Source organism: Miscanthus floridulus, chromosome 14 (assembly GCF_019320115.1).
Source record: "Miscanthus floridulus cultivar M001 chromosome 14, ASM1932011v1, whole genome shotgun sequence".
NCBI classification, from domain to species: Eukaryota; Viridiplantae; Streptophyta; class Magnoliopsida; order Poales; family Poaceae; genus Miscanthus; species Miscanthus floridulus.
In genome coordinates this window covers 9,886,248-9,909,483 of record NC_089593.1, presented here as the reverse complement: position 1 = coordinate 9,909,483, position 23,236 = coordinate 9,886,248, and the positions used below count along the sequence as shown (strand labels likewise).

General features: G+C 39.4%; 1 protein-coding gene across 1 annotated transcript; it reads right to left on the bottom strand.

The window, feature by feature from the left end:
- Nucleotides 1-15,919: 15,919 nt before the first annotated feature.
- Nucleotides 15,920-22,133, bottom strand: LOC136505188 (probable diaminopimelate decarboxylase, chloroplastic). The gene is made up of 6 exons (XM_066500309.1): nucleotides 21,914-22,133; nucleotides 20,742-20,903; nucleotides 20,404-20,589; nucleotides 18,390-18,512; nucleotides 18,224-18,313; nucleotides 15,920-16,835 (listed from the first exon to the last, which is right to left on the bottom strand). The coding sequence occupies exons 1-6, from the start codon at nucleotides 22,115-22,117 to the stop codon at nucleotides 16,749-16,751; spliced, it is 852 nt and encodes a 283-aa protein (XP_066356406.1). The 5' UTR covers nucleotides 22,118-22,133; the 3' UTR covers nucleotides 15,920-16,748.
- Nucleotides 22,134-23,236: the final 1,103 nt, after the last annotated feature.

Genomic DNA, 23,236 nt, shown 5'->3' with positions numbered 1-23,236 from the left:
TTGCCATTGCCACGGTGCCGTTTCGCCGTTGAACTAAGGTGCTGTTTGGTTTTTGGGCCGGTACCTGTTTACAGTGCAATCCGGTCCCATTGGACTTTGTTTGGTTCGAGCGGCCCGTAAACGATCGTTACCAGCCCATACAATCCGAATATCCTGGTAGCTGATCCCATCCCCGACCAGAATCGTCTCCTCCTTCCCACGGCTAGGACCAAAGTTTCTCCTCATTTTTGTTAGAGACGATTACCTGTACGCCATTATAAAAGTTCGAAAGGATCTACGTGTCATTGAAATTTTGAAAAGTTCCTCAGTACCCTCGCCCGAAGTTTCTTTTACCTACGTGCCACTTTCGTTAGTTTTCCTTGTAACCGCAAGCGGAAAAGACGATTTTGCCCTCAGCTATAGAATGCATCAAAATTTTCATTCTTTCCTCAGGTGCCACTGTAACTTCCTGTGATTCAAAAAACTTCACTTTTTTCTATGTACCACTATGAAAAAAATCATGGTAACAGCTTGTACGTGTGCATGTGAAAACTTTAATAATTATAATAAATTCGAAATGCATCCAAAAAAAATTTCACATGCACACGTACAAGCTGTTACCATGATTTTTTTCATAATGGTACAGAGAAAAAAGTGAAGTTTTTTGAATCACAGGAAGTTACAGTGGCACCTGAGGAAAAAATAAAAATTTTGATGCATTCTATAACTGAGGGCAAAATCGTCTTTTCCGCTTGCTGTTACAAGAAAAACTAACGAAAGTGGCACGTAGGTAAAAGAAACTTCGGACGAGGGTACTGAGGAACTTTTCAAAATTTCAATGACACGTAGATCATTTCGAACTTTTATAATGGCGTACAGGTAAAAGGCCCTTTTTGTTATGGCCTCTCCTAACTAACGTAACCCTTCTCTTCTAATATACGAGGTTTTTAGGTAACATAGGCCCTGTTTAAATGCACCAGCTAAACTTTAGTCGTAGCGAATCCAAACAGTCCACAGTTAAACCTAGCTAAATTTAAGCTAAAGGCCAAAATGTATACAATTCCTTTAGCTGTTTCAACCCACCTAAGGGCATGTTTAGATCCACCGGCTAAATTTAGCTAGCAGGGATCCAAACGGCATAGGTAAAAGACTATCTAAAGTTTAGCTGAGTTTAGCTGTTTCAACCCAGCTAAAGTCAGCTAAAATTTAGCTGAGTTTATTAGCTGGAGGATTCAAACACCACAGCTAAAGTTTAGCTGGGAGAATTTTTAGCTGGCTTAAAGTTTTACTTTAAAATTTTAGCTAGCTATATAAACTTTTAGTTGGGTGGATCCAAACGGACCCTAAAACTAGTTAAATGGCTTCAATGACCAAACTACCCCTAAAGTTTAGCTAGAGGATCAAACACCCGACTAAAATTTAGCTAGCTAAATAATGGAATTAATGAGGGGTAACATGGTCAAGATTTTCAATTAGCTAGAGAATCCAAACACTCCCGGCTAAAGTTTAGCTAGCTAAAGTTTAGCTAGCTAAATTTTAGCTATAGCAATTAGCTAGCTAAATTTTAGTTGGTGGATTCAAATAGGACCATAGATAGGTAGGAATCTTAATTTAGGCTGTGTTTGGTTTGGGCCTCCTAAACTTTAGTCACCTAAATTTAGTCTCTTTTAGTCACTTTGGAGCCGAACACTATGACTAGATAGGATCAAATGGCATTTAATCCTCTCTAGTCACTTTGGAGTTTCTAAAAGGGACTAAACTATTTAGAAGGGACTAAAGTTTAGGAGGACAAACAAACACACTTTAATTAGACCCCTCCGATTCTTAATAGGTATCATAAATCAAATAGCGTTCTTGTTTTTGTGTCCACTCTGGTTTCTATTTTTTTTCTCCGTTTCAGTCCATGTCCTCCAAGGCTCCAATTCATGTTTTCCATTTTTTTCTTATCAACAAATCATGCACGGACAAAGAAAAAAAAACAAAGCGTGAGGAAGACAAGAAAACGTGGACAATAAAAAATAGAACGACAAAAGAAAACGAATCATGCACAGACAATGAAATAGATGGAATGAAAAAAAGAAAACAAATCACGGATGGACAATGAAAAAATAGATCCAAAAAAGGAAAATGAATCACTGACAGAAAAAATCAAGATAAAGAAAATCATGAATGGAGAGAAAAAAGGAACTAAAATAAAAAAAACTCTTTTTGGTTTAATATTAGGATAGGATAAGATAACAAGAGAAAAAAAAATAGAGATCATAATTGGTGTAATACATACTCCGATCCGTACCTGAACTGACGACGAGTGCTCATATGAGTTATAACTAAGTTTATGCCCGTCCGATGCAGCGGGAGATAAAATTTTCAATTCTAACATGTATGAGTGTTCATTCAGCATGGACCAAGGAAAACAAATGACATGACAAAAAATGTTCACCAACAGTTCTAGCATCATCAGTATATTCTGGTCTATTTTTTATGAACTCCAATTGTTTTCAAGCAAACAACATTGCAATTCACATTTTAGGATAGAAGATACCCAAAATTAAAAGCTTACATTGATATCATATAAAATTGGAGGTTCCACCAAAGTTGGCAACAAATACGTAGTGTCTTTGAACAAAAAAAAGAACAAGTATACATATGACATTCCACTACCAAAAGGCATACATATATAACCTAGGTAAATATTTGTACCGACTATACTTGATCTGTGGGCCAGTTATACTGACCAACGGTTCAATGATGTTAGTATATTTATAACAGACACTATATCAGTGTTGCGGTGTAGTGTGCAACGATGTGAACTGAGTTGGCTAAATCCCGTACTTGCTTGTGAACCGCAGAGGAATAAGGGACTAACTTTCTTGAACGATGCGAGGAACAAGCAAACGAGATTGCAAATTACTCTTACGGAAGGAAATGTATCGCGCGGGTATATATATGGCACCCATGATGTTGTGTTTTGTACTATCAGGACTCTAAAATCGTGAAATCCATGACGGATACGGCAGCAATTCATTGGTACACCTGAGTAACTATAATTTGATCCGTCTGGAGATTCGGTACACGGACGTCATCCATGTAATAAAACATGTCGCCGGCGGTTAGAATCTTTTTCTCTCCGTCTCTCATGATTAACATAGTAGATGAAAGTAGATGATATAGACACAAGGGATAGGAAGACTATTTTTTATTCCTCTAAATATTAGTAATTACAACATAGAGCTCCCACGTATATATAGTCCTGTCAAGGCCTAAGAGTTTGATAAGAGTTCACATGCAAACGGACTAGGATTAGAATTCTTCCTTATCATTTCCTTCTAGGATAGAGTCCGTATGTTTTACAACACTCTTCTTTGGGCGATTACCACGATATGCACATGCCTCATCAAAAACTCTATCCGAAAACCCAATGAGAAAAACGGTTCTTAGATAAAAGAGTACATCATATTCGTTAATTGCATTGCATATATTGTTTCATTAAAAACTTTGTATGAGAAACCTTAAGTAAAAATTCACATAGACAAAAGAGTACAACATTTAACCTTGTATGTCATTCATTCTTCAGGATATTCTATTGTTCATGAATAAATATTAATCTTTATGATCTATGCATAAACTTTAATGTTTTAGCAGATATGTTCTACTTGATCTTAGTAATTCTAGTGGTTTAATTACCTTCAAGGTAGATTCAATCATATTGCTCTCCCTCATAAAGCCATCCTTTGAACTTAATTGTCCAAATCACACTTTTCATAACTGTGTGCTTAATTAATGGTATGCAGTACCATAATACTATATCTTTCAAAAGTTGGCTCACAATTCTTCTTTGAATTATAATATGGGCATAAACAGGAGCAATATGCTTTATGCATAATGACCACTTATTACTTGTGCAAAACAAATAAATTTTATCCTTTAGGGTAATAAATCCTTTTAGAAGATTAGGGTTTAGGGATAAATAAGTTATAATATATTCAATATCTTCCATATAGTGTACCAAACTTATACTAGAGTTTGAATACTTATAATTCTTTCTTAGTGGATTTTTAAATTATGTGTTCTATAAATCTTTGGGATTTTTATTGTACCACTAAATAATAAATCCAGTCTTGGATTTGGCATTTAGGGGATAATTCAATTGCCAAAGTTACCATTATTTTTATACCTTCTATGGTATTTAGAGGATATCAACACTTCATTACTAGCTTTATAATATATATACTTTCTGAGTATTTGTATGACACCTCCATGGTGTTTAAGATTCATCTCTTTCTCTCGAGTCTATATTCACTTCAGGGATTAATGGTGTTTATTCAAGAATCGACTGCTAAATTCTTCATGGATTAACTCCTTAAAGGATGTTCTTATTTTTGGTGAATAACATTTCTCTTCTATGAGATATATTCTCTGTTACATGAGAGATTATTACGTGAGATATACAATGAGATAGTGTTATTCACTACTAAGTTATTCGATGACTCTATTTCTTCTGGGACATGTTCTTCTTGAGACTTCAATATCCATTCATAAATATATTCTATCTTAGACTACTTAATACTTGTATGAGATTTAATTTTTATATGTTGTGATTTATATTCTTCAGGAATTATATGGATTTTCATAATCCACTTATTAACGGCATATTCCATAATCATTCAATTCATTTGCCAGAGATATAGCATAACATTTATTTCTTCTTAGTAGGAGATTCACCCTCAATTGCTTTCTTCATTGACCCGATATAATCGCTGCAAGTGACTTTGCCATGGACTTTATTTTCTGGATCCGAGTTCTCATAAGAGGAATATTTACAATTATAGAGGTAGCGTTGTCGACAACTATTATTTTCTCCCAATATTCTCGCAATGTGAGATTATTCTATCTCTTCGTCATTTCTCAAACAAGAGATAGTTTGTTGTTCTGCATACCAACACTAATGATGCACACACTTAGTGTGTTGGATTTCATTTTCATGATGATCCTCTTCATGAGATACTTAACCTTCTTCATGAGGTGTTCTCTTTATTAGAATGGAGGAGTTTGTTTTTATTTTATTTAACAAGTATACACCAAACTAGAACTATAGATGGCCAACGGGTCGGTCCGGCCCGGCCCAGCACGTGCCCGTGAAAAGCACGCCCCTCTTAGGGCCACGGGCTTGGCCTTCGGCCCAGGCACGTCACTATGGGCCATTTTTTGTGCCGTGCCGGACCATGAAGCACGACTAGAATTACAGGTCGTGCCAGCCCACGACCCGTTACCCTTGCATTCATAGAATCGAACTGATCATAGTTTTACACATTCATAGAATGTCCAATACATTCACAGATCACAGTTTCATACATTCACAGAATCAAAGTTTCATACATTCACAGATCACAGTTTCATACATTCACAGAATCAAAGTCCAAATGTCCGATACATTCATAGTTTCATACATTCACAGAATCCAAGTTTCATACATTCACAGATTACAGTTTCATACATTCACAGAATCAAAGTCCAAATGTCCGATACATTCACAGTGCAACAGAGATATCAAACTCAAAACTCCAAAGCCAACAGATAACAGAAATAACCAAAATGAGCTGTTTAGTGCAATGCTGCCTCATTAAAAACCTTTCTAGGTAAAACTCACCCTTGTGAGAAACCCTAGAAAGAAAAAAAGAGTGCAGTCAGCTCTTAATTAACCATTGTTCAAATGATAGACAAGTCTTTCATAGTCACACACACCCTTTCACAGTCACAGATCACACACACACCCTCAGGAGTCAAGTCTCAACCTCGGTACCTCACTAAGTACCAGGAGCACCAGCAGCAGGTTCATCTTCATCAAGGTACAAGTTCTGAAATGAGTCTTCAAGCTCTTGGTTGTCAACAACATGATGTTCCCTTTTTTCTCCTAACTCCTAGTCCTTTATGCAGGCCAGCATCTCCACAGTCTCTGGTGACAACCGCCGCCGCCGTTCCTCAATTATCCTACCTGTCAAACTGAAACAAGACTCCGAAAAGACAATAGATACAGGAACTGATATGATATCTCTAGCCATTATAGACAGGATTGGAAAGGTTAGCTTGTGGTCACGCCACCATAGAAGTAAGTCAAAATCAACCTCATAAGAAGTGACATTATCACTGTCTAAGTAAGCTGAGAGCTCACAAACAGCAGAAGTAGATGAAGATGAAGTGGCAGGGAGAGGGGAAGGACCAACAACGCCTGATCCATGGCTAAAGATTCTTCTCTATGCCTGCTTTTTCTTACCTGTATGATGTGATGGTTGTGCAACCATTTAAGACCTAACTGCACCAAACTTGCTCTCATATTTGTTAAACAGTTTATACAATTCAGTTTTGACATTAGCATAGTATGAACTGTACTCAGAACCAGTGTATTCACCAAGTAATTGTAGCACATTAAAGAAACCTCTCATCTTAGCTCTAGGATCAAGAATAAATGCATATGAATATAGCAGAGGTATGTCCTACCAATATTTAAGGAACTTAAGCTTCATAGGATATACAATAGCTCTCAGATTTTGATCTTTTTCACATGCATGCAAATGAGAAGCAATCTCTAGGATATGGTGCAAAACAAGTGGACTTATAGGATAATAAACACTAGATAGAACAACAGTGGAGTCTAGGAACTCCAATAACTTCTCTGCAAAATACCAATGATTTGTAGTCAATAATTATGAACCATAATGGGAATTAATGAACATAGAAAAAACATTCTTGTATGGAACCAAGTGTTTAAGCATCAGGTAAGTAGAATTCCATCTAACATCCATATCCAAGCCAAACTTTCTAAGTCTAACACCCTTAGCATTACAGTATTCCTTGAATAATGCAATTCTTTTATTAGAGAAATTTAAGAAGTTAATTGCAGTTCTAAAATCTTCTGTGTTAGGTTTCAACCTCTTTAATCTAGATTTTACAATGAGATTAATGATATGACAAGCACAACGTTGATGTACTAGACTGTACTTACGGTTACTAGGATCCAAAGGATCAGGTGAAGGATCAGGACCCAAGTAACAAGCAAATAGAGGTGTTAAAGTGTTCATAGCCTTAGCATTAGAAGAAGCATTGTCTAGAGTGACAGAGAAAATCTTATCAATCAGACAATACTCCTCAACCACAGCAGTAATTCTTTCAGCAATGTTTTCACCAGAATATTTAACCTCAATCACCCTAAGACCAATAACCCTTTTTCTGTAACTCCCAATCATCATTCACATAGTGTGCAACAACACTAATATAGTTCTCCTTAGCATTACCAGACCAAATGTCTAAAGTCAAAGCAACAGAAGCAGCAGTAGGCAACACAAAATTCTTAAGCTTATTAGGGCATTCAGTAAACAGCTTACCAAGATCTCTAGTGGTGGTCTGTCTAGAAACCTTGGCAAACCTAGGGTTATGAGCAAGAATAATATAATCCTCCTAGGCCTGTGTCTCATATATACCTAATGGAAGGTCAAGCCTAGCAATCAACCGACACAACTCAGATCGAGCAACAACAGGATTGTAGTCCTAGTTATGCACAGATCCATCAGGATTGGAAGAAAGCCTAGACTGAACCCTAGTAGCGTGATCAGCCTTTTTCCTATAAGATTTATGGTGCCTAATCAAATGGCCAGTGTCAGCAGAAAATCTAGCAGACAATTTACTCTTACACATTTTACAGATAGCAGCAGTTCGAACCTTTTGCCCATTCACAGTCTCATAGATCTCATCAAAATCAATCCATACACCACATTTACGCTTACTAAGGCATGAGGTACCATCTGTGCTGTTGGAGCCGACCGATGTCCCTGTCGCCGTCGTCGATGGTGCCAGCTCTGCCCCTCCACCACTGTCGCCACCATCCAGATCGATTAGAGCAAAGCCGCTACCGACATCAATACCTAACAATGCAACAGCGTCATCACAGATGTCATCATCGTCCTCGGAGACCAGCCCTATCGCGATCAGGTCATCGTTGCCGGTGAGTGGATAGACGACATCGTCGTCATCCACCATGGCGACCTTGACCATGGACGACTGATCTCTAGCACCGTTCCTCAATGGTGCGCGCGGCTGCCATGCTCGGTCTATGCCACAGGAAGAGGACGACGAGGCATCGGCAACCGACCTGCATGGAGGAGAAAAATAGAGAGTCAGAGAGATAGAGATACAGATCTAGAGTTAGTCGTTCAGTGAAAGAGACACAAGAAGTGAAGAAGACAGATCTAGGGTTAGGGTTAGGGTTAGGGTTAGTGGAGTACCTACATAACTAGAGTCCAGTGCCAGAGATGAAGAGGGCCACCTAGAGGAGAGACACCGATTAGAAACAACGATGAATGGCGAAAGGAGGGATGGACGGGAACACGGTCACGAACTCACATAGTTCACCGAGGGCGAGAGAGGAGAGAGGGAGAAGGGAGGAGAGTGGAGACAGGGTCAGATTGGCGGATCGAGGTCACCGGAGTCGAGGACGACGAACGAGATCAGTAGAACACGAGAGAGAGCTCAGATTCGCCAGATCATGGATGCGGTCGATGCGGGCAAGAGAGAGAACAGAGATTGCGCCGCGGTGAGCTGGTGAGTGAGTGGGGATTAGGGTTAGGGTTGGGAGCGGACTACGGAGCCAGCCGCTGGTGAGGCGATTGGGTGAGCAGGGATCGGCTACGCCACGGCGAGCGAGTGAGGATTAGGGTTAGGGTTGGGAGCGGAGACGAAGAGCGGAGCGGAGCGGGCGAGAACCGAACTAACCGAGAACCGAACCGAACTAACCGAGAACCGAAATTTTGGTTGCCTGTTCGGTTCTCAGTTCTTAGGAACCGAACTTTGTTTGGTTAAATCAGTTCCTCCCCTCGATTAACCGAAATAACCGAAGAACCGAAACCGATGGGAGGAACTTGTAAATTAGTACCAAGAAATCAGTAATTGGGTTGTGAACTTGTGATTTGTGAATGTGTTGATGTGTTGGTTGTGGTTATTTGGCTATGACTTATTGATTTGCATATGTTGCCATGTCATTTATGCCTTGAAAACAACCAAAATGCTGCTGAATTTTTCTAATGTAACCTGTTCAATAATTGGTTGGTTAGTTCGGTTGGAACCGAGAACCGAACCGAACTAACAGAAACCGAACTTGGTCGGTACCAAGTTTTTTGAAGAACCGATCGGTACCGAGTTTCCTGAGAACCGAACTTCCTCAAAAACCGAAGAATCGATCAGTTCGGTTTGGTAAAACCAAACACCCAGGCCTAGAGGTGACTGGACCACAGAGCGGGCAAGGCGAGGCGAGGCGACTGGGCGAGCAGGGACTCCCCACTTATATATGCAGGGCGTGGGGGGGTGCGGGGAGGCGGTAGGCCAGGCCACCAGCTCTGTAGCAGGCCGTGCCGTGTTGGCCCACGTGCCTAGGGTAAGACCCAGGCACGGCCTGCTCCTTCGGGCCGTGCCAGCCTAGGCCCGCTAGCCACCGGGCCAGGCCGTGATTGGGCCGGGCCAAAAAAATAGGCCTTGGGCCGAGCCGACGGGCTCGGGCTGCATGGCCAACTATGACTAGAACCCACAGGCATTCCCATTGATTTTAGCTTGATAGCATACACTATTTAGTTTACTACTAGTAAACACAACTTCTGGTTTATAACTACAAGTTACTCCTCTCATTTTTCAGAAATATCTGGCATATGCTCCGCTTCATGCTTCACAGGAGCATTAGTTATACGATTGTTTGATTTAGTGCGTGGTACTTTCTTGCTTCAGGCTTCCAAGAATATTTTCTCTAAAGATCATTTTACTTCTGTGGAAATAATATTTGGCATTCAAATAGACTTTCTCTCCCCAAATGCTAATATGAGATCTTTAATAGCATCATTCAAAAGATATCCCCTATCATAGGCTTAAAATAATTCAAATTCATGTATCTCCGACTACAAGCGAAGGCCCATTCATATATGCTATGATAAAATTTTATGGAAAATATTTACGAACATATTTAAATACGGGGGTTATTATACATTATATACAGCGAGCTAGAATACATAAAGTGCACTTAAGAATGTTCAGCATTCTTACAAACATAGGGATGTTCTGTCCCTGATTTGCACATATCTTAGTTTACAAAACTATTTCATTGTCTACTATCTAGCTTCTTTATTGTTTAGCCCAAAAAATTAATCCAATTACTCATACATAATAAAATTGGACCACATACTTCAAATATATATAAAATACACAACATTCAAATTCACATGGAGTTTTTTTTTCTAGATTTTTCTAATTGCCATTTATGCAAAATTCCCCAAATGCTTTTTCTTCATAAATCCTAAATCATCATAAGTGTGTTATCCACCATCTTCATTCCACAATTATTCATCTCATCAATTAGGTTAGTATCCATTGAGCTAATTTCATATTAACTCTCCCCCTGATCTCAGGCTGCTTGACCTTAGATCAATCATATTGCTTATGCATGCAATACATTAAAAAGCAACATATTCATTACTTCAATAAAAATTATTTTTGCATAACATGCTCGCTAGCCAATTTGATTACGAGGGGAAAATAGTATCTACAAGCTACAAATATAGCTTCTATGTTAATAATCATGTAGAAACGGAGATAGTTGCAACTCGACGAGAGCACAACACAGTAATACATGTTCGTGTGTTATGTGGAACATTGGTATTCAATCTAATATTATAGATAACAACAAAAATGCAAAGCTATAAATTTGCTTGCAATTAGTGCAATGTAGAGAAAGTTAACTCGCCCGGTATGAACACGGCTAGGATTTTAAGTCCTGATACAAGCACTTAAGGCTATGCCTATTAAATATATATTACCCACATTTTCTTATGCCTTTACCCAAAATTCCTCCCCCTTTTCATGCCATAATTACTTCGACTAGTAATATGCTTTATGCATCATTTATGAATAATCATTCCTAATGTTTTAAAGAATCCAATCATACTTCTAGTATTCATTGGTTGTGGCATGAAATTCACATATATAGTGCACTACATATTTGGGGTAGAACATAAAGTTCTAGTTCTCGGGCTAAAATATTAAATATTTAGTTTTAGCAATATACTTTTTCTTGGCTAAATTGATCCTTCTAAGATAAGCTAATATGTCAGTATAATCCAATTCAGTTTCCCTTCTACCTACATGGTAGTAATGCACAAAGAACTATAACCTTCATGGTTAACTAAGGATTCTTTGTGGATAAAATTAATGTAAAAATTATTTAGATAGGCAAAATAGGCAATTGTTATATGTATAAAACATATAAATCTAATTTATTCCATGCAAAATTAACACATATTACTGTAAGTAAGAATTGCAACTAAGAATATTAAATGCTTAATATTAGTCTTCAAGCTAATAAAGTAACCATCAACTCTTCTAGAAGTTTACAAAACCCACTTAATCCAACGAGAATTAAAATTTAAAACACCACTACCAATACTTCAAGATAGTAATTTTAAAGACAAAAGAAGACCGTAAGCACATGATTTAAGTTCTTCTTCAAGAAAACCTTAAATATTCTAATTCTTATTCATTCTTACATGTCTTAACTTCTATGCTTGACATTTAGCAGCTTCATGCATGCTCTATTTCATAATTGTGATATGTAATCATGATTCTTCTAGGAGTATAACATATGCAAGTCATATATCCTAATTCATAATGCTGTCTAAAAAGTCTAACTCAATTTCTACTTGATATTGAGTAATTATGGATGATAAATTTGAGTACTTCTAGTACTTCAATGCTCTTGGCCATCTATTTCAAGAAATATTTCTTCTAGAACTAGACAAAGTCTTATTTATCATCTTGTCTTCTATGACTTTTATTTACAAAGCTTCAAGTTGATTGTATTTATTTATAGAGCAATATTATATCCTATATGGTCATATAGCATGAAAATTCAATTTTCAATATTTCTGATATTATGCAATCAGATATCTTCTAGAATTCTCATGCAACGAGTCCCATAAGACCTTTGGAATTTAGCTTAGTCACATATTCTTGAGAGTAATATAAAAAATTTACAATGACTGAGACCCACTCCACACTTCAGTGGCAGTAGAACATCCTACTAGGTTTACTGCATGTAAACAAGTAGCAAGGTGCAAAAAGATAGTGGATGGTTATACAAAATATTCATAGAAGTATCCTAGCATTTTTTAGGATCATGGTACATGCTAATTTTTAGAATTAATATCAACCATTCATTCATCCCAAAAAATCATTATGCTAGGAAAAATAAATATGAGCCTCTTAGGGTAATAAGTATAAGGTCTGCAGGATTTAGAGAGCTCATATACCTTATATCATGCTGATAACGTGTTATAAAACATGTCGCCAGCGGTTCAGACCTTTCTCTCTCCGTCTCTCATGAGCAACATGGTAGATGCAAGTAGAAGACAAAGGCACAAGAGATATGGAGACTATTCTTTATTCCTCTAAATATTGATAATTACAACATAGAGCTCTCACGTATATATAGTCCTACCAAGACCTAAGAGTTTAGTACGAATTCACATGCAAACGGACTAAGATTAAGATTCCTCCTTATCCTTTCCTCGATAGAGCAATCCAAACTCAAACTTGATGGAGGCATTTGTTCGATGGGTTTTTTTATCAATCAATTTATTAAAAGGCAACGTATCAGGTGCAAACCAATCAACCTTGTAAACTTGAAAACAACCAATCATGATCACTAGATGCTGATCCAATGGATGGGGTGAGAGGTGGGATTTTTTTGCGCTTAAGCCCCCCATCCGCCGGTTTTTTTTTTTTTTTTTGCGCTTAAGCCCCTCACCCCATCCATTAGATCAGCATCTAGTGATCTTGATTGGTAGTTTTCAAATTTACATAAATTGGTTGGTTTGCACCTGATACGTTGCCTTATTAAAATCCTCCTTGTACAGAGCCAAAGCAAGAGCCACTATGGCTAAGGTGGCCGGCCTGTACAGAGCATCCGTGCCGCCGTGTGCCGGTGCGCGTATGTCTGCATGGACTGTGCTAGTTGGACCCACAAGATAGCTGGCGCGGTGCGGCGTGGCTCGACGCGGCCCGGAGCATTCTAGAGGCCCTCTAGTATATACGGCCGGCAGGTACATTAATTAGCAGGCAATATATGTTTATCGGTTGCAAACTGGTGTAGCAAAGCATGCGTACGTAGTTTGGGTTTGCTTTACGCCTTCAGTGAGGACACTCTCAAGTCTCAACGCAGACCTGAGTATAGTTTTTCTCCCTATTTATTATGCTGCCAAATGCTAATGACGTGGAAGACAATTTAGAGAAGGAAATCGTTTCTTATTTAGAAACGGCATCTACGTACGCGCGATACGAGCCACCCGTCTCGCGTCGTGGATCCCGTGCGGTTGCCTGGCTCGTGAGAAGTCGCAGGACGTGCGCCACGCCGGAGATGGCGTCGTCGGTGGAGAACGCGCCGAGCCCAGCCGAGGCCACGAGGAGGTCCCCGCCGCCCGCGGGCGGCACCGTCGGGCGGCCAGCGGAGTTTGCGCGCGGCCTGCCGACGCCGCCGCTGCCGAGCTCGCGCGGCCAGCGGAGCTCACGCCGCAGAGGAGGATGGGACAGACGAGGGAGTTTTTGTCGCTGTGGCCGAAAGCCACGAGAGTGAGTCCTCTGACCAGGAGGGAGGTACCGTGCCTGCACTGATCAACTCGGTTAGTGTAAAAATTTGTAACAGACAATACTTGTGTTAATTCTTGTTTTTGGGTGACAAGTTGCAGCATTTCTATGTTTAGGCCCTGTTTGGTTGAGCTGTGGCTGTGGGAAAAAGCTGCTGTGGGCTGTGAGCTGTGGAAAAGCTGTGGTGAGCTGTGAGCTGTAGAAAAGCTGAAAGCTGTTTGGTTAAACAAGTATAAAATATACCTTTTATCTTTATCCCTCTTGAAACAACTATGGAAGAGCTTTTTATTCCACCAATTTCGAAAAGCGGAAAGTCAAAAGCCAAAAGTAGGATCAAACCAGCTTTCAAAAATGAACTACGGAAAAGCAGCTGCTTCTGAAAAAACACCCTCCAAAAGAAGCCCCTTTGGTTGGGCTTTTGGCTTTCAGGGCCAAAAGCCAAAGCCAAAAGCCCAACCAAACAGGGCCTTAGGCTAAATAGACGTGTACCAATTGGATGTTGTGCAATATCCAAACACCGAACTTCTCGAGATTGTAGGCCAGAACAAGCGTACCCGTGCGTTAATCGCTGCCTAACCTGACAAGTAATGATGGGGACAGGGACTAGAAAGGAACTCGACGCCCACATGCCCACACACACCGACACACGAATTGCATGACAGCAAGGTAATCCATGGTTATAGGTTATGGGGAGAATTTGCAAATTTGATTTTTAGTCTTAATAATCTCTTTGTTTTGTTTGCGGAAAAAAATTAAGACAGTTAAAAAAGAAATTCATATCCCCTCTGGTGCATGAGTGAGAACTTATATCACGTCATAATCAACGGCAAGGATACGTTCATCTTCACTCAATTAACACCTATCCCATGATAATTGATTAGTGGAAATTCATCCTCTAAACTCTAATTCCTCTTCCCACCAAAACTTTATACTTTCAAAAAACACACAAAATTTTCCTAAAAGCCATTTTGGAATGTAGAAATTATATAGGAATAGTGCAGAAATTTCACAAGAATCATTTTAATTTTATAGAAAAAAAACATAGGAACATGAAAAAATTCTCACATTCTAAACGGAGCCCTTTTTTAACTCTAAAGCCTCACTTCCTCTTTCCAATTACCCAACCAAATGTGCTGCAACAATCGGTGTAAGGGTCTGTTTGGTATAGAAAAATATTTTAGATTCAAATTCTTTTAAAAAACATTTCAGGTGTCGAACCAAAATCACTCTATGAAATCATTTGGCTGGTAGGTTGGATTATGATTTTCAAAAATATATATTTTTTAAAAAATCATATAGATTAAAATATGCTTCGGAAAAGTTCAGAATTATTTTGTTAGGCTAAGAACAACTTAAATACAACCTATTTAACTTGTTGCACTTAAAAAACTAACTAAAATTTTTTAATCACTAAGCCGTTTCAAACCCCAATGAAAGAAATGCAGCGCGTTCGGCTCCCCCTTGGTGAAAATTCCATTTGGCACTGATTCTTGTGATTCTATTTTCACGTTCGGCTCCGAAGCCCTCAGTGGAAACACCTGGCGCTGATTCTTGTGATTCTATTTTCTAGCTCGGGCCTTGTTTAGATTGTAAGTTTTTTCACTCTTTCTATCACATCAAATCTTTAGACACATACATAGAGTATTAAATGTAGATAAAAAAATAACTAATTACACAGTTTGATTGTAAATTACGAGACGAATATTTTGAACCTAGTTAGACCATGATTGGACAATAATTGTCAAATACAAACGAAAGTGCTACAGTGCCAAATACTGATTCCTAAAATCAATCTAAACAAGGCCTTAAATCCCTCCGTAAAATTTCTGTTTGGCACTGATTCTTTAGGGTGCGTTATCTCACAAACGTTTCAGATTCATCAGTTCCTTCTTAGAAACATTTCTTCTAGTGAATCCAAATCATGTTCTCAAATCATTTGGCTAGTTGGTCCAATTCTGATTCTTGGTGGCTAAAATCATTGGTTTACATGAAAAATAATAAAAATATATAATTTTTACAAAAAATGCTATTTTTTTAAGGACGAAGAACAAATCAAAAGCATCTCATTTTAATTCGTTTCACTTGAAGACTATGACTAGAATTATTTTAGATTAGATGGGAGGTAGGAATGCAAGAAACAGAATCTAGAGAAACTACTCTGAAGGTGATTCTGATCTCTATTACAAAAAGATAGATCACTAGAAACATTTCTACCCAGAATCAGTGTCGTCTTTAACCGTTTGAAAGTGTTTAGTGACTCTGAAGAGAATCCGAACCTATTCTCTTCTGGAGAGAATCCAAACCTATTCTCACATCCAAACGGACCCACAATTCTCTTGAGAAACGGATCGGTTCTGGCTATCGAATCGATCCCTAAATATTCCACTCCAACCGAACATAGCCCGAGTTTTCCTGTTACGTATCGCTAGATAGTAAATTTGATTCACGCCAGGGAAACTAAATCAAACCACAGTTTTGATGCTTCTATTATCAGTCAATATTTAACCAGAGAAAACAGAACGTCGAGAATGAATCCATTTGACAATGGAAAAAGCGCCCAGGGAGGCCATAAATGTCTTTTAACTGTTTGCTCCATTGAAACAACATAAAACTAACTAAAAGACAGCAGGAAAGCCAAAGAACATGTACTAACATCGACGATAGAGCCTGTCACCTTGGTCAAAACCAAGATTTCTGGTAGATTATAATCATAACACTGCAAACCTACAACAGATTTTGGTATCATATGGTAGCCCAGGTGACAGATTTGGTTCGCAGGCAGGCAGGTCTCAGCAGGTAAAATATTCAGTCCCAACTAAATGACGCTCAGGCAGGTTGGCATGGGTCCTAACTCCTAACGAGGCATCCTACTGCAGGGTTACAACCAAACAGCCCCTTTTGCAATAACTTCCTTAAATAGCAATTGAGAATAAACTTAGTGCCAAAACTAACAGCAATGACAGGAAAGTTCAGGAGGATACACCAACAGACCGAACTAACTCTCCAGTCACATTCCACAACCACAAGAAAGCAAAATGAGCTTGACAAAAACTCCAATTATTCCCAAGAAAACATTGCCTGTAGCAGTTGCAGATAAACGTCTAAGCAGGAAGACCATCAAAGAACTTCATGTAGTCATCAAGCTTCTCCTCATGCCTGATCTTAACGATCGAACCATCCTCTTCCACCTGCAAAGCAAACAATAAACCGTATTGGTTAAATGACCGATGAAGAAATGATAGACAAAAGCGGCAACAAATGGGGAATGTTATGAATGCACATCCCCAAAGTTTCAATTCCTTACAGTTACGGTCTACACCTGCAAGCTTTATGTGTGTTCGTATTCAAGTTGGTCTCGATGGTTAACATGCAGAACTCTTAAGAAAACATTGGTTGGCCAATAGGCACAGGGGGTATTTGGAAACACATATAATTTGCAGGTTTTAAGACAATAAGAGCAACTTTGGCAATAGCCCTTATTTTAGATCCCCAATGACCGGTTGTCAAGCTCCTCTACATGATTCCCTTCACCCTCCATGTTCTACAGCACCTCAGGCCTTCCCAGGCTTTGTTCCCTTAAGCTCCTCTAAGCTGCCAGCACTAGGCCCCACTCTCTCCTAATTGGTCTGCTCAGCCAACCTTCTCAACAACAATCAACAATCCAGAAAAGAACCAAGCTCCCATCCACCCATCTGCGACATTGTGGGATAGGCAAAGGGGACGCCGTGCAAGTAGGCTGGTAGGTAAGGACCAGGAGTGACAGGGTGCAGGCTGTGCGGCTTGGTGTGGAATCAAGGGGAGATGGCGTGCAGGGAGTTTCAAGCCAAGTTTGAGCCTCTCCACTCTTAACAACCCCAACTCTCTACATTTGAGGCCTTAGGCAAAAAAAAAAAAAGGTAGCTTCAACAGGCCCCGCTCAAGCACTCAAAACTTGAGGCACCAGCATTTGCCCTTAGCCCCATTTCCCACGGGGCAAGCAAGCCATGCAAGGAGGCGCGGTGGCAGTGGAGGGTCAGGAGCAGTGGGGGTTGCAACCCTGCTAGACCTCGTTTCTTAGAATCAACCCCCAAAACTGCTATAGTTGCTATAAGGAAGGAAGACCCAGGCAAGTAATTGAAATTCCCTAGCTCGCAGTGGGTTTTTCCATTTTTTCTACAAAATAATCATGAGAAAAAAGGAATATAGGTGGTAGTATGCCCCCCAGGGAGGCTGGCGCCCTCTTTAGCTAAAATATCATGTTGCACTGTTTCAAAAAAAATCATCACAAAAATCATGTATGTAGTACCTAAAGTAGTGTAGCTGAAACAATTCAGTTTGAAATTCATCTCTGATGTTGAGATTCAAAAAACACAAGTGTCACTGTCAGCACATGATTAACAATGCCAGGTTGACTGCTTGTTTATTTTGTTTCTTGACATCTAGGATTAATATCAAACTAACTGTTGCAACTATACTTTAACTTTATGTGTTCTACATACGTGATTTTTGTGATGATTTTTTGAAACATTGCAACATGATATTTTAGGTATCGAGGGCTCCAGCCCCCCTGGGTTAGTATATGTGTTGTAGTTTGTACCCAGTACTCTGGCGGCCTCAACTTCAGGTTGTAGGTGGAAGCCATGCTCATGCAGTAGGCACCTGCGTCATGAACAACCAGTCCAGCTCCCTACAAGGACAATATGTCAGAAGGAAACAAAGGAGACACTAATCATCAAATAAAATATAATGGCTTTGAAAAAGACCTCATCAGGCGTTGGAAGTTCCCTATCTTTTCCAAGGAAATCTGCGGACTCACAAACTGGTCCAACAATATCGAAGGTCGCTACTTCGGCACCAGGAGTGGGGGGAGAGACCAGTTCGATATGCTGCCACATGAGTAACAAGATTCAAGAGCTGAAATAACTTTCTTCACATGACATTTTTGTTCAATGAAAAATGAAACCTAAACATAAATGCTTCATCAAGTTGCTGCAATCATAGTGCTTCATTAAGTTGCTGCAATCCCTGAGTGATGCATAGTTGACTAAGTGCCCGCCTAAAAGAGAATCAGCAGTGGAAACAACAATCATAAAATAAATCTATGGCAAGAATGAGATGTAGCAGTATCATATCATTCCAAAACTAAGGCTACATCCTTTACTCTCAGCACATTACCTAAATATTTAATCGCGTTATTGCTCGAGCATCGCTTGAGAGCAATAACGCGGGTCTCTATGAACCAATTTGGTTTCATGCCCGGAAGGTCAACCATGGAAGCCATTTTCTTAGTAAGACAAGTTATGGAGCGGTATAGGGAGAAGAAGAAGGACCTACACATGGTTTTTATTGACTTGGAGAAGGCTTATGATAAAATACCAAGGAATGTTATGTGGGGGCTTTGGACAAACATAAAGTCCCAACGAAGTACGTCGGGCTCATTAAGGACATGTACAACAATGTTGTGACTAGAGTTCGAACAAGTGATGGAGACACGGATGACTTCCCGATTAGGATAGGACTACATCAAGGGTCAGCTTTGAGCCCTTATTTGTTTGCTTTAGTGATGGATGAGATCACAAGGGACATACAAGGGGACATCCCTTGGTGTATGCTTTTCGCGGACGATGTAGTGCTAGTTGATGAAAGCCGGACAGGAGTGAATCAGAAACTGGAGTTATGGCGGGAGACTTTGGAGTCCAAAGGTTTTAGACTCAGTAGAACTAAAACTGAGTATATGAGATGTCACTTCGGCACTACTACTTGGGAGGAGGAAGATGTTAGTTTGGAAGGTCAAGTAGCGCCTAGGAAGGATACCTTTCGATATTTAGGATCAATGCTACAGAGGGACGGGGATATTGATGAAGATGTTAGCCATAGAATCAAAGCAGTGTGGATGAAGTGGCGGCAAGCGTCTGGTGTCCTATGTGACAAAAGGGTACCACAGAAGCTAAAAGGCAAGTTTTATAGGACGACGATTAGACCTGCTATGTTGTATGGTGCAGAATGTTGGCCTACGAAAAGACGACATGTTCAACAGCTAAGTGTCGCGGAAATGCGTATGTTGCGTTGGATTTGCGGTCATACAAGAAGGGATCGAGTTCGGAACGATGATATACGTGAGAGATTAGGGGTAGCGCCAATTGAAGAAAAGCTTGTCCAACACCGGTTGAGATGGTTTGGACATGTGCAACGGAGACCTCCAGATGCACCGGTGCGTAGTGGAATCCTAAGTCAGGATAGTAACGTGAAGAGAGGCAGAGGAAGACCGAAGTTGACTTGGGTAGAGACAATAAAAGGAGACTTGAAAGGATGGAATATACCCAAAGACTTAGCCTTAGATATGAGTGCTTGGAAGACAGTTATTCACGTGCCTGAACCTTGATTGCTTCTGATGGGTTTCAACTCTAGCCTACCCCAACTTGTTTGGGACTTAAAGGCTTTGTTGTTGTTGTTGTTGTTGTTGTTGTTGTGTCTAGGTGATGCTGAGAACATAGGTGTGTAGTTGAACTTTGGAGCCTTCACCAGTAAATTACCCCCATATATGGTTGTAAATATTAGCATTTAAAACTGTCAGATACAAGGCAATATTCAAAATTTCCATGCATTAAAGTATTCTACTTTCTCACGACTATCACAATGTCAAAGTGGTTACCATCTTGGATACACAACCAAAGCTACCGCTTGGAATCATTATGGTTCTATAGATGGAAAAGAAACTACCTCGAGAACATAGTAGTAACACTCATCATCATTGATTAAATAAATCTCTAAACAAACCTGGTATGCTCCATACAGACTAGGTCTGATGAGTTCTGCCATGCTGCCATCAACAACAATGAAATTCTTTGTACCATTAGATTTAACACCAGTTACTCTATTAACGAAGCAGCAAGTATTAGCAATCAAGGATCTTCCAGGTTCAATAATAAGAGTAAGATCTTGAGAGAGAACTAACTCACGCACCTGCAACAAAATAAATAGAATAAGCATGATGAATCAAGCCATAACTGCATAAGCTAACTTTTCGTACCACAATAAGGAAAACTGATATCTTAAAGATGCATGCGTGCCTGCAAAGATATGAATCAGAAACATGGTAAGGATGCTGAGCTTACAGTGTTGATGAGATCCATAGGTGTAGGTAAGACTGCATCGGTATGATGGTAATCTATTCCCAAACCACCTCCAATATTCAGGTACTCCAACTTAAAACCTTGTGATCGAATTTCATCAACATAATTCACCATAAGAACTGCAGCATCTCTGAATATATCAACCTAAAAAAATGGAAGAACTCTTTAGATACATCTACTAAGAAACAGGTATTCTGCAAAGAATACAGCCATCTAAGCAAAGAGGAGTACTGAACATAAATGTTCTGCATGAGTATTATTTGGGTCTTTATGGCAGAAAGATAAAAGCCCAAACCAGTATCAGATCCCTTTAAGCAAAATAATTGAAATGGTATGGTCATCCTCATCAGCTTACTAACAAAAAGCAGGCTCCTTTTTATATTGATATACTACTACAACAACAACAACAACATAGCCTTTCAGTCCCAAGCAAGTTGGGGTAGGCCTATGGAAGAACTTTGTATTGTCCAAAAATATTGGACTTCAATATAAGACAATAGCAACTTCAATAATCTGGAATTGACAAAATTGGCATTTCAACATGGAACAGTAAGAGAGCAAGGTGGAAATGTGACCTGGAGGGAGTAAAACACTAGTACTTCCCAGTTTTTGAGTGAACAAGTAAACAATAATTGTTCTGAGATAAAGTATCAATTAATTAGGGCATGGCAGTATAATCACCTATTTAGAAATGACCAGACATCTATCCTTGTTGATGGTGTGGGCCACTAGTTAGATCTTAGAAGACAGGTTCTATAAGGGACTTCGGGTATAATCTTAATAATAACAATAATTTCTAATCTTTACCTGTGGTAAAGGCTGTCAGGCAATCATCCTAAAACAGGGTGCATTTACTGACTACAGGTGACATAGTGAAACATGGTCATTGTTTACTGGGACAGCAAACATTTAACTGACTGCAACAAAGTGACTGTTAACCCGACACAAGATGCTGCCCATTAGGTGGAGAAAAAAGTACAATTTACCACTGCAGGCAAGCTTTTTATTTCCTCAAATAGACGAATATGCAAGGGAGCTGTGTATCATTGCATTAAGAAGAAAAAGAACAACTGCGGGCAGGCTCAGTTGAACAAATTCTAGACATAAAACTATAGTGATATTAAAATAATACTACAAAAAGAACAAGACATTACCTTTGTAATAGTAGATCCCAGATGACAATGAACACCGACGAGTTTGATTTCATCTGGGTATGACTTGATAGAATCCAAAAACCATTGCAATTTCTCATTGCGGATCCCGAATTTGGATGTTTTATTTCCCGTGGCAACATACGGATGTACCTGTTGAAAAAGTTTCTTTCTTACAAAAAATGTCCAAGCACTGCTACTTGGCATATCAAGGTATCTTATATAGGTGTGAACTCCAAAACTTTTCTAACATTTAACTCTTTTTTTTTCTCGAACACGCAGGAGAGTTTAACTCTTCTTTTATTATCACTAACATTACTAATATCCTGTTTACTCTTTTATCTTTTGGTAGCTCTTATTGGGTTTTATCTCTAGCCTGCCCCAACTTGCTTGGGATTAAAAGGCTTTGTAGCAGTGGTTGCTCAAAAGCAAAAGACACAAGGAGTTATTTAGTCTGTTAAAGGAAAAAATTCAGATAGGAAGGAAAGAGTGATCACAACAGAGGTGGCAGTTGTCCACAAGACATTCAAGTAATTAAGGAAACAGAAAGCAAAAATCCATTGCTAACAAGCACAATTAAATTAAATCAATAAAAGGTACCCTACTCAAAATAATACAAAGGGATGTTAGCCGGCAGCCAGGTGCTTGCCACAGTCCTCACACACACACACAATTGGAACTAGATAGTCGAGAAGAGAGAACAGAAAGAGAGCACAAACACAGTGCTGCTGCTGACTGAACTGAGGATGTCCTGTAGTAGTACAAGGTGATGTACACCCACTACCAGGCCATACATGTTCTATAGTAGTACAAGGTGATGTACACCCACTACAAGGCCATACCGGCCATTCTACCAACTACCAACTACTAGAACAAAGCCATACTTGGCCTAATATCAGCAGCATGCCATGTCCTGTGGATAGGATGGCATGACCAAAATAAGCAAGAGCTAGCCAAATTCCAACAAGGGATAAGACAAAGGGCAATAAAAGAAACCAAATACTCTTCATTGGCCGCATGTGTACACATGTATGTGTGTTTTGGGGAGTACTAGAGGGTAACCATACCTGCGGATCCACATCTGGATTTATTCTAAGCAAAACAGGCACTTTCTTTCCGGTAGCCCTTGCAGCTCTGACAATATTTTCCAAATCAAATTCGCTATCCACATTTACAAATACTCCACTCTCAGCAGCTAATTTAAGATCTTCAAATGTCTTCCCATTTCCGTTAAATATACACCTGATCTTCAAAATAGAAACTGAGTATAGTTACTTCCTATTCAGAAACAATGACATCAACTGGAGAAACAATGAGCTCTACAGC